The sequence below is a fragment of the Camelus ferus genome, chromosome 19 (genome assembly GCF_009834535.1).
Source record: "Camelus ferus isolate YT-003-E chromosome 19, BCGSAC_Cfer_1.0, whole genome shotgun sequence".
Taxonomy (NCBI): Eukaryota; Metazoa; Chordata; class Mammalia; order Artiodactyla; family Camelidae; genus Camelus; species Camelus ferus.
Genome location: NC_045714.1, coordinates 32,675,042 through 32,686,687, shown reverse-complemented (window position 1 = coordinate 32,686,687; position 11,646 = coordinate 32,675,042). Strand labels below are relative to the sequence as shown.

General features: G+C 55.9%; 2 protein-coding genes across 2 annotated transcripts; both read right to left on the bottom strand.

Annotated features, from left to right (window-relative positions):
* Nucleotides 1-2,341: 2,341 nt before the first annotated feature.
* SPEF1 (sperm flagellar 1) lies at nt 2,342-7,979 on the bottom strand. Its single transcript, XM_014561264.2, is given in 8 exon segments — nt 2,342-3,077; nt 3,079-3,138; nt 3,230-3,353; nt 3,544-3,604; nt 3,752-3,791; nt 3,948-4,104; nt 4,454-4,565; nt 5,578-7,979. Coding segments are annotated over 8 exon segments (711 nt in total). The 5' UTR covers nt 5,687-7,979; the 3' UTR covers nt 2,342-3,029.
* A 150-nt stretch (nt 7,980-8,129) lies between these two features.
* CENPB (centromere protein B) lies at nt 8,130-11,034 on the bottom strand. Its single transcript, XM_032461894.1, has one exon. It carries the CDS (start codon nt 10,769-10,771, stop codon nt 8,957-8,959), a length of 1,815 nt encoding a protein of 604 aa, XP_032317785.1. The 5' UTR covers nt 10,772-11,034; the 3' UTR covers nt 8,130-8,956.
* Nucleotides 11,035-11,646: the final 612 nt, after the last annotated feature.

The following is an 11,646-nucleotide window of genomic DNA, read 5'->3' as shown; positions in this document are numbered from 1 at the left end:
CTCCTCCTCCACTTCCTCATCCTCTTATTCCTCTTTTGAAGTATCAGAAGATCTAACAACATGGACTGAATTCCAGTCTAGTTATCAAAGGCTGGCACATCAATTTACGATAGTCCTCACCGATCCCTGTTTTCTCACATTTATTTTACCTTCTTAGTCTATGCAGACATTTGATACCCTCCTTATGCTACCTCCCCACTTAGAATGCCCCTCCCAGTCTCCTTCCCTAGGCAAAACTCACTCTTCCTTCTGGGCCAGGTTAAGGCCTGCCTTTTTTATGTCTTTCTAGACACCTTCTGGTATGGGCTCTTTCAAACACATGGACTAGCTACTAACTGTGCACTGCCTAGGGCCAACTCCTTTCAATAAATATTTACTAAGTATATATGATGAGGAAGTTACCGTGCTAGGCTCTGGAGTTAAAGGCACTCACAGTTTAGGGTGAGACATACACCACACAAAAAGAACTATGGTCTCCTTTGCCTGCCAAACCCTCCCCACACTCCCAGGCACTGGACTGTCTGGCTGACTGGCCAGGAGGACCTGCAATACAGAGCTTTCCATGCCCCTGAGGATACTACAGGCTCCCAGGGAAGGCCCCAAAGCCATAGTATAAGTGCAGATGGTTCCAGAAGCCTCCAGGAGGAAATGAGACTTTTCAGGACAGGAGGAAGTCAGGCTAGGAGGTACATGGCTGCCATCGAATCCCAATAGGCCTGTGTAGCAAGAAGGGTGGGGGAGCTGACATCAGGCCCTGGGACTTCCTGTGCAAATGGATCTACCAGAGCCAGACGACTGAGGGAAGCCACAGGCTCAGTGGAGATGGGTGATATGTGGAGGAAATATGAGCAACTCCAGATTAGGAGAACAGATTGAGCATATGTTAAGCATCCACTCCAAACACATGGTTTTCTGGACTCCATTCTCTTTAACAAAAATTAAAGAACTATAACCTCATTGGAAAACTGCTTGGCAATATCTAACAAAGCTGATAAATTCCAACCCTGTGACCCCAAAATTTCACTCTTAGTTATGCACCAAAAGACATGCATATGACATGCACCATTTGTAATAGCCCCAAACTGGAAACAACCCAAGTGTCCAACACTAGAATGAATAAGCTCTCTGCTTTCTCGGAAGTAACAACTATCTTAGGTTTTATCCTTTCATTGTATTTTCATCCTCATGGCTGTTAGCTTCTAAAATGGCTCCTGGTGATCCCTGCCTCCTGGTATTCACACTCACGAGTACCTCTCCCTTTGAACATGGGCTGACTTACTTTTAATAAATGGAATACCACAAATGTGGATTATCACTCCTGTGATTATATTAGATAAGATTGTAACTTCGATCTTGTTGGCTTAATGAAACTAGCTGCTATACTGGAGATGGCCACAATGTGGCAAGGAAATGAGGGCAGCCACCAGCCAATAACCAGCAAAAGCTAAAGACCCCAGTTCAACAGCCACAAAGAACTTAACTATCAATAGCCAAGTGAACTTGGAAGTCAGTCCTTCCCCAGTCAGGCTTTCAGATGAGACCACAGCTTTGCCCAACACTGATTGCATCCTCGTGAGAAACCCTGAAGCAGAGGACCCAGCTAAGCCATGTTTGGACTCAACCCACAGAAAATATGAAATGTGTGCTGTTTCAAGCCACTAAGTTTGTGGTAATTTGTTACACAGTAATAGATAACTAATACATGTTCTTTTCAGTTCTTTTGCTATTGCAAAGAGTGTTGCTATGAACATTGCTGTACATGTGTCCCAGAATACAGAACCCAAGAGATTAAGTTTCTCCTGGGTATGCTGAGTGTATGCCTAGGTCTAGATGAGGGGTGTCAGGATTTTCAAATGTTCAGTATTGAAGTCAGTAGATGATCAGAATTAGGGTCACACCAAGGCCATGGTATCTTGGTTGGGATTGGGAGTCAAGCTTGGCCTTGATCCACAGAACCTGGGATCAGTCCGTGGGAGGGCTGTGAATCATACAGAGGACAGATTTAGGGGTGAGTCCATAAGCAGGGTTGAGAGTGCCTGTGTGGCTATATTTATGGGAGAATCTGAAGCTTGGGTTTGGACAGGGTTGGAGGACCCTGTGAAGGTAGGCTTGGGGGTCAGTCTAAGGCCAGAGTTAGAAGCCAGGCTGTCCTGGTGCACAAGACCTAACCCCTGGTTGTATCATCAACCTACCAAGCAGTGGCCATCTGGCCCAGTCATCCATAAGGTAAGACCCACTCTGGGCCCAAAAGGCCCTTTCACTCAAGGGGTGAGGGGGCAGTACAAGAGGGACAGGAACTTGCTGCCTTCAGGGACCCAGGCAGAGAGAGAATGCAGGCACGGGAAGGAGAGCACACCTTTAATGGAGGCAACCCTGTCCCATGTCCCCCAAACATTCTCAACATGTACCCATGGGAGGGAGGGCTACTAGAACAGGCATAGCCCATGTCTTCCCCACTCCTGGCTGAGCTCACTCCTCACCCCTTCTTCTCCAGTTGCTGTGTTCTCCAGCCTCTAGATGGGTCCCAGGTGAGTGCCCAGGATGGGCAAGGAAGCCCCTCAGCTATCTGAGGCAGCTTTCCCCATTGCCCAGCAGACAGAGGACTAGCCTGGATGGAGCTGCCGCTGTCTTCAGAGCAAGGCGGGGACCTGGTTCTAGGGGTGTGGGCCAAGCTGGGGGACCACTCCCCAAGGCCCAGCACAGGAAGCACCAAAGTACAGCCCCTGGTGTTGGGCACTGCTTTGGGGTGCAGGCCAGGTCTCTGCATGTGGCTTCTGGGTTCTGGAAAGTGGTCCAGTCTCCTAACTCGGATGGAGTGTAAGGAGGTGGCTCAGTCCCAGGGCTCAGCTGTGGGGGGTTCCTGTCCCACTGCCCCCAACGCTCACCCACACCCCAAGGGAGGGGGCGCTCCTGTCCCAGGCTCATTGGAGTTGCTGGCTCCGCCCGCCCATTCATTAGTCTGTCAGTGGGTGCGTTGGCATCTGGGCTCCGGCGGATACTGGGGCGTGCCCACGCACTGTGGCCTCTGCTCACCACTGCTTACGCTCCGCCTGCTGGAGCCGCCTGGAGAGGTCTTCGAATGCGCACGTTCTTGAGCTGGAGCAGGTGCTCCAAGCGTTTCACTTTCATCTGCAGCACCTGGGCCAAGCCGCGCAGAGGTCAAGCCCAACGCCCTGCCCCGTGCCTCTCCAGGCCCCAATCCCCCGGCACCTTCCCAGTGTGTCCTCACCTGCACGGTCTCCTGTGAGGCCAACAGCTCCTGCTCTTTCTCAGCGATCTGGAGGATGAAGCTTGGGTCGCCCTGCAGCGCCTGACTATACCCCGGAGGCCGGGGTGCAGGCTGATGGTCCACCCTGGGGTGAGAGGTAGCTTAGCAGAGGCTTGGACCTCGGGCCCCACCCTCACCCTTCCTTGGCCAGGCCTTCCCTTCCCTCCTTACCTTCTCCCACCTGTCCCTGACTTTCCTACATTTTCACCCTCACCTCCCAGGCTGCATGGGGAGATTACCAGGCCTGGAGAGGTCAGAACTCCCAGCTTCTTTACCTGAGCTGGCCCCTTCCCTGGGGGTCCAGGGCAGCTTCCCCTCCGGCCTTCTGGGACAAACCTGAGAAAAGGCAAGTGGAGAAGTAACCCTGCTGGAATCCTATTTTCCTGTCTTCCCCCTTCCCACCCACCCCTACCCCTGCCCATAGGAAGGAAGGACAGGAGGAAAACTCCTCATGGGAGGGAAGAAAAGGAGAGGCCACTTTACCCACGTCCATGTATTCAGTGCCATCCTGGGGAGCCAGCTCCTGAAAGAACCCCCAGGGTCTGCTGTGAGCTCAGGCTGCCACCTCCAAGGAGCTCCCAGACCAGGCACCCTTCTCCCACACTTATCATCAAGGCAGGGCTTTCTGCTGCCTGGGAAGCTCCACCAGAACAATGTGAGAAGCTGAGTGGGATGGCACCTGTAAGGAGCTAGCGCCCTGCTTCCTGCGCCTCTGCCTCTCCTCCAGGCGCTGCCTCAGTGGAATAAGCACCAGCTCCACCATGCCCGGGGCACACTGTGCGATCTTACGCATCACATCCTCTGGTACTGAGAAGTTCAGCTTGTTCAGAACCTTCCTGGGGGGTAGACACAGGGATGGTGGACTGGGTCCTGGGGGAACTGAAGTGAGGGGTGTTGGGGAGGGAAGGGGCGCAGCAATTGTAGCCGTTTCAGAGTGCAGCTCTTGGGGAATGCAAGGCACCCAATCTGAGCCCAGTGTTTGGGTCTCCGAGGGTCCTTGTTGCCTCCTCAAAAGAAGAATCCTTTGATTCTGTCACTGATAGATTCTGTCTGCATTGTCCCTCCCCACCATTCCATCAGTCTGGGCTGGGAGACCAATGAAGGAGGTGGAGGGGCTGGGGCAGCCCTTCCTGGGATCTCAGGGTAGGGGGCTGGAGAGCCCACTAGTGCACCCAAGTATTCTACCTGTTCAAGTGACTCCAGTTGCTGAGCTTCTGCTGGAGAGAGTTGGCAGGGACATAATTGTGCATCTCCACCATCTTGGGGAAGTAAAACTTGATGACCTCTGCGACCAGGACTGAGGGAGAGGGAGGTGCGGGCAGGCATAAGTGTGGGGAAGGGAGAAAAAAGGTGAGGGGTGGGGTGGGGAGAATCAGGGGTGGCAGAGTGGTGGGGACAAGTGGAGAGGTGGAGATGTGGAAAGGGGGAAGGACAACGGGGGGGGGGGGAGAAAGCAAGATCAGTGATCAAGAGACTAAAATTCCAGCACACCCCAGGGGAGCTGCATCCCTTCATCATTAACTCAGAGCACATGAAAACTAAGGTCCCTGGTCCTCTACGAGAGAATGAGTCTCCAAGGGAACCCTTCAGGAGCCTGGAACCTCACCCTAGGAATTGACATAAATACGCACACATACACACACAAAAGCACACAGAGAAGCAGAAACAATACACAGACGCATACATCCATCATTGGAGTTCCAAGAGACAGTCACTAACACACATACACAGAAGAGTCACATATGCACCAATATACACAGAGATGCATACTTCTGTTATTAAAATCCCAGGAGACAGTCTTCAACAGACACCTACACAGTCACAAAGAAACATTCACACAAGACCCCCCACACACACTTACAGGATAGAACATATGAACACACATATGCTCAGACTCCCACAAGACAGACATATAGAATACAGCAATAAGTGTGCACACACACAGATGCACAAATACATACAGAGACACACTTCTTAGTCATTAAAGTCCCAGGAGGGACTCACAGAATCAGAAACACACTCACACACACCACACATCCATAAAGGATAGAACATGTAGACATATATACAGAGACACACACACATGCCCACATTCCCACAGATGCACACTTCTACAACTGAAGTCCTAGGAGGTTCTGTCCCACCAACCCGCCTCCACCCCACCACCACAAGCACACAAACCCAAAGAGACATGTATGCACACAGACTCCTTACACACCCGAACATACAGGACACACACAGGTGAGCGCGGGCGCGCGGACACACACACACACACACACACACACACACACACACACAGGGGCACAAACCTCCGTCACTGAAGTCCCGAGAGAGATTTCGCTTGGGCCGGGACAGAGGTATGTTGTCTACCCACAGGTACAGCTGGTGCAGCGCTTCCTCATCCACGCTGCTCGCCATTGGCGCCCTCGTCAAGGTCAGGCCGTTCCAGCTGTGCAGCGTCCAGCCCCAACTTCACGACCCCTCAAGAGCTTCCTCTCTCTACTGCAGCCGCCCAGATCCACCTCAGCCTCTCTAACCCAGACTCCGGTCCCAGCTGGGAGCGGCCATATTGTTTTCTGAAACCATGGCAACCACATTAGACTCGCCGGGGAGCAGGGACTTCTGGGAGTTGTAGTTTTACCCCGCTACCTCCTCTTAGGCCCCAGCTTTGAAAAGGTGGTTAGGTGGCATTGTCTTCCCCGCCTCCCAAGAAGAAATCATCTCTGTGTCCACGCCACCTGCTGACCAGACATTGGCCCACTCTGGGAACTGCCAAAGCCAACCAGGCTCCCAGAACCCCTGTATCAGCATCCCCAGGACTGGAATCCCCCTCCAGGGTCTTTTAGCCCTCAGTCCCAAGTGAACGAAGCATCCCACTGTGTGTTTGTCAGCTTTATCTGGGGGGTCCATTGATAATCACCGGGCTGCTTCACTTCTGGACAGTGTGATAGTCTGTGCGACAGTGAACCTTGCCAGGTCCCTCCTCAAAGCTCTGTGCTCATAGGGCCATCCTTTCACCACTTGCCCCATCCCCACCTCCGCCCCCCCACCCCAGCAATGTCCTGGCAAGATATTTAATACGTAACCCAAACTCCACGGAGAACACCAGAGCTCAAGTTTAGTGTCTTAGGCAGGTCATTTAACTCCTTAACCCTATTTCTTCCTTGATGAAATGGTGATGGTTCTCACCTACTTGTCCCAATGGGGTCATAGGGAGAATGGTAAAGGATATTTACAGACCTATATTTGGGGGCTGGGGGAATAGGAGTTGATTATAGATACAGGAGCTTCAAGAGCAACTGCAGACACTTCCACATCACTCATCTCAGTCCAAGAGATATTCTTCCATGGGTTAGAAGCACAGTTGGTAACCAGTTCCTTTAGGAATATGGTTAGAGTTATGAATTCCTTAGTGAAGGGGCACAAAGTTGCAGCACAGGGGCACTACTAGGGTCAGCCTGGGGAGAAAGCTTGCTTCTCCCAGACTAGCGGTGTGGCTTTCAGCACATAACTGAATCTCTCTGTATGTGTTTTCTCACGGTTTTACCTACCTCATACAGGCTCTGTGAGCATCTAAACTGGCACAGAACCTGGCACACAGAAAGAGCCCTATTAACATCAGTTGGTGTTATCATTAAAGAGATGATCTCAGTCCCAGCAAAAGAGGTGTTCTTGCTGGCAAGAGACAAACGGAAATGATTTGCTCTGTTGGTATTTGAGGTGATGGACTTGGTTGGCCGGAGCACCTGGGGAGAAGGCTAATGCTCCCACCTACTTTCTCAAGAGCGGGCAAGCAGGTAGGCTGGACATCCCTGTCTCATCCTCCAGGGCTCAGATGGGGACACGATGGGGGCCAGGGTGGGAATCCCAACTACTTTTTGCCATCACTTACTTCTGAAACCTTCAAGGCCTGGAGGGAATCCTTGAGTGCCAGAGGTACTGAAGGCCAAGTGTGGAACATTCACACCACCTTCTTGTTTAAAAAGATGAATTGGATGACTGCCCCTCACCCCCACATTCCAGGGTGGGGAGAGGAGGAACCGCAAGGAGGTGTAGGGAGGGAACCACAGGGACAATATGCCAGCCCCAGTCAAGGTGGGAAAACCGGTTTGGGGCCCAGAGCTGCCAGCAGGCTCAAGCTCAGGCCCTTCCCTTGCTGGAACCACTGGGGCCTGAGGGCCTCAATGAGGAAGGGCCTGGGAGGGGTGAGCTGGCACTGAAGAAAGAGGGTAGGATCAGCAGAGGGGACTGTCCTCACCTTTGGACTGGGGGGGGGGGGCCCTGGAGGGCACCACACAAGAGAGTTTCTAACAGTCTCAACCTCTCGGGGCTGGTCTTCTTCAGCAATTTCACCTTCCTCCTGCCACTTTTCCCAAGGATAGCTACCAGGCTTGGAGATGCTAATCACTGAAAGGCCTAGAGGAATTCCTCTTAAGGCACCATACAAGGGGTGGCCTGTATGCTCCTACCCACTCCAATCTGGACCACAGGAGCTGCCCCAACAACCCTTTCTTTCTGCCCTCTGGCCTCACTCCTGCAAGGAATCTTTAATGGGTCTTGACAGGCCTAGTTCCCAATTTAATTTGACCCACAGGGACTGTTGGCTCCCTCCCTCCTGTCCCAGCCAACTGACCCAAAGCTCTCTAACCCCAAAGCAGTGCAAGGCCCAGCTTTCTCAAACCTGCCCCCCTCCCGCCAAGCCTAGAAAATCTTTAGATATGGATGTTGCCCCTTACCCTGGTCAGGGCCTAGGCTGTGGCCACTCTCTCAACATTTGTCCCACCAGAACAAGGGCCAAAGAGAACCGGGAAAGGAAGTGTCCCCAAGACAGACGCAAGCCCAGACCATGAAGGATGCACCCTTGGCTGTTAAAACATCCACCCCCACAAAAGGGGGGTGGACGGATTTATTGAATTCAGACTGGGAAAGGAGCAACTGGATGGCTGGACTCTGGGCCCAGCCCCAGGTCCCCTGCCCAGGATAGAGCCCTGCCAGAGAGAGAGGAGAGGCATGAGGCCTGCAGCTGCCCACAAGGGAAGTGCCCATAATCACTCCTCTGGAGGGCCTCTTGAGAACCTCCAATCTGGAAAGAAAACCAAGGGCCAGAGTAACATGGACTGGACCAGAGAAAGGGACTGAGGAGGTGGGGAAGCAGGCAGAGGCAGGCTCAGGAGCCTGTGGTTAGACTGTGCTTCTCAAGGCGGCCCAGGGGTAGGGATGGGGGGCTGCCAGCCTTGTGGGGGCCTAGGCTGGACCTTTCTCTGGAGCCCTTCCCAGAATGGCTTTGGGGTCCCCCCCACCAAAGACCTGGTGTGGATGGCAGAGGGGAGAGGCACTCTCTGGCCAGGAGCCTCCAGGGTTCATCCCTGGCTGCTACTGTGGCCTAGTCCACTGATGGCACGGTGTGGTAGCACCGGACAGCTCCCCACCCTCCCCACCTGGTCCCCCAAGCCCAGGGGAAAATGGGGAGGAAAGAGGATTCTGAGAAAGAGGCAATAAGCAGGCAGTGAGGCTGATGCCAGCCCGAGGCCCTACCAGATGACTGGGCCTGTCACAGGGCCAGGAGAACATCACTACAGGATCTGGGGCTCCCCACTCTGGCTCCACCCACAGCGGCTCCCCAGAGAGTCCTCTGCCCTGGGCTGGAGCTGCCACATCCAGATTGGGGGCACAGCTAGGCCCAGTGGCTCAGCTTTGATGTCCAAGACCCCGAACTCCTGCCTGCCTGGCGTGGTTCTTCCTAGTCACGTGGACTAGATCATGTTCCAAGTGGAGGATGTGGCTTTGCACACGGTCATCAATGGGGAAGGAGGTGAGGTACCTCTTGACCATAGCAAAGTAAGCCATGGCCTCCCCAAAGCTGGGCACAGGCACCTCATCACCATCCTCCTCATCATCTTCATCATCTTCATCCTCCTCCTCATCGTCTTCTTCCTCTTCCTCACTGTCTGACTCAGAGTCCTCCTCACCTTCCAGGAAATGGAGGGTAGGGCACTGGGCCTCCTCCTGGGCACCATAGCCCCCGAAGCTGCCACCAGCCTCCACGACTCCCTGGGCCCAGTCCTCAGCCTCCAAGCCTTCAGAGGAGCTCTCATCCCCTTCCTCCTCTTCCTCCTCATCACTGTCATCAACATCACCCTCCTCTTCCACCTCCTCTTCCTCCCCCAGCTCCTCTCCTTCCCCCCCTTCCTCCTCCTCCTCACCATCTTCCTCTTCCTCCTCCTCCTCCTCCCCTTCACCCTCCTCTTCCTCTTCCTCTTCCTCTTCTTCCTCCTCCTCCTCTTCCTCCCCCTCGCTCTTGAGGGCAGTAGTGATGGTGGCATTAGGGCCACCCCCGAAGCCAGCCTCACGAAAGCAGGTAGCTATGTCCGAAGGTTCCACTGCCTGCCAGGCTGCAGCCACGAAGTGCAGGGCCTCCATGAGGCCCAGCTGCAGGCCTGAGCGATCCTGGCCCTCTAGCGCGGCCATGGCCTTGAGCAGCATAGCCTGGCGGTAGTGGCCCTTCACCTGTTGGACCACTCCCCGCTCCAGCGGCTGCACGGTGCCCGGAGGGAAGAAGGCCAGCTGCACATGCCGCAGGCCCGAGGTATCCAGGGACTGGGCAGCCAGGCGGCCAGCCAACAGCAGGACTCGGCGAGATTCTGCAGCCATGCGGGTGTCCAGGGCCTTCAGGTACTTAGCCAGAGCCTGAGTGGTGACACCACCCTTAGAGTTGGCGGTGTAGTCGCAGGGCAGGCCGGCTTGGCCTGCACGAGGCTTGGCCGACTTGCCGGCCACAAGTGGGGGCAGCTTCTCGCTGCCGTCGGCGTTGGCGCACAGCAGGACACTCAGGCGCTGGGTGGCCCTGCGTGCCCGTCCATCGCTGCCGCACAGCCCCGCGGCCTGGTCGGGCAAGAAGTCGTACCATAGGCTGGTCTCAGTGGCGCTGAACACGTCCTGGGAGGCGTAGCCCTCGGCCACCGACGGCGGCTGCTCCTCCCGAGCGCGCCAGCCCGTCGTACCCCCACCGCTGCCCTCCGAGGGTACGGCGGGCGGGCTGGCGGGCACCGCTGGGGACCGGGGGGCAGCGCTGCGCGATCGGGCGCGGGCCACACCGCTGCAGGACACCACACCGTGGCGCCGGCGGAAGCGGTCCAGCCAGCCGTTGGAGGCAGTGAAGTCGTCCATGCCCAGCTCCTCGGCTATACGCAGCGCCTTCTCCTTGAGGATGATGCCCTTGACCGGCAGGCCAGCGGCGCGGATCTGCTGGAACCAGGCGATGAGCAGCCCCTCGAGCTTGTCGTAAGGGGACAGCTTGTTGGTCTTGCGGCAGGTGGAGGCCACACCGTACTTGCGCTCCGACGCCAGGATGGCGCGCTTGTTCTTCAGGATGGTGCTCAGCGTGGACGGCGGGATGTTGAAGCGCCGCGCGATCTCGCCCTTGCGCAGGTCCGGGTTCTCCTCCACCTCCTGGATGATCCGCGACTTCTCCCGGAACGTCAGCTGCCGCCGCTTGGGGCCCATCCCGGCGCGCCCCCCGCCCCGGGGCCCGGCGCCACCGCCGCCGCCCCGGGGCGGAGGGCCCCGGCCCGCGGCGGGGGGCACCTGGCGGCCTCTCCCGCGCGCCCCGCCCGAGACAAAGCGGCTCGCGGGGCGGCGGGCGGGGCGGCGACCCGGCCGGGCCGGGGGCACCTTCGGGGACGCCGGCGGGCGCGGCGCCGGGCGGCGGGCGGTAGGCGGCGGGCGCGGGCGAGGGCGGGCGGCGCGGGCGCTGTAGGCAGGAAGTGCCGCGGCGCGGGGAGCAGGGAGCGCGGCGAGCGGGGCGGAGCGGGCGGAGCGGGATCTCGCGGGAAGCGCGGGGACGCCCGGCGCCGCCTCCCAGCCGTCCGCTCCCACCCCTTCCCCGCCGGCCCCGACCGACCGCGCGGGGGCGCTTCGGCCTGCTGGACCGGCCAGCGCTGGGGCGTCCGGGGACCCGCTGGCAACCGTGTGGGCAAGGCTCTGTGCCCGGCCTCTGTGCCGCGTGGGCAGCGATTGCTGCTAATAAAGAATAACAGCTGTGTTTTGTCTTTTTTATTAAGGTAAAATAACCCACGGTTTTTGCGGAAGCTGAAAAATACAGGAAACTAAATATCACCTTTCACCTCAACACCTGGAGAGATGCGCAGGTAATTTCTGATACATTTCCTTCCAGTCTTTTCTCTAGGCGCATGCAGTTTTTTTCCTTTTTTAATTTATTGCATAAAACTGACATCAGACGGTATAGACTATGTATTGGCATCTCCTGCTGTTTTATCTGGCATCAGACGATGAGAATTTTGCCTTATTGATAAAGTGTTACCAACATACTTTTTAATGGTTGTATATTGTTCCAATTATGGTTGAACCCCAATCGATGT

Excerpts from the sequence above, each read along its gene's own strand:
- CENPB (XM_032461894.1), bottom strand. The coding sequence starts at position 10,771 with ATGGGCCCCAAGCGGCGGCAGCTGACGTTCCGGGAGAAGTCGCGGATC.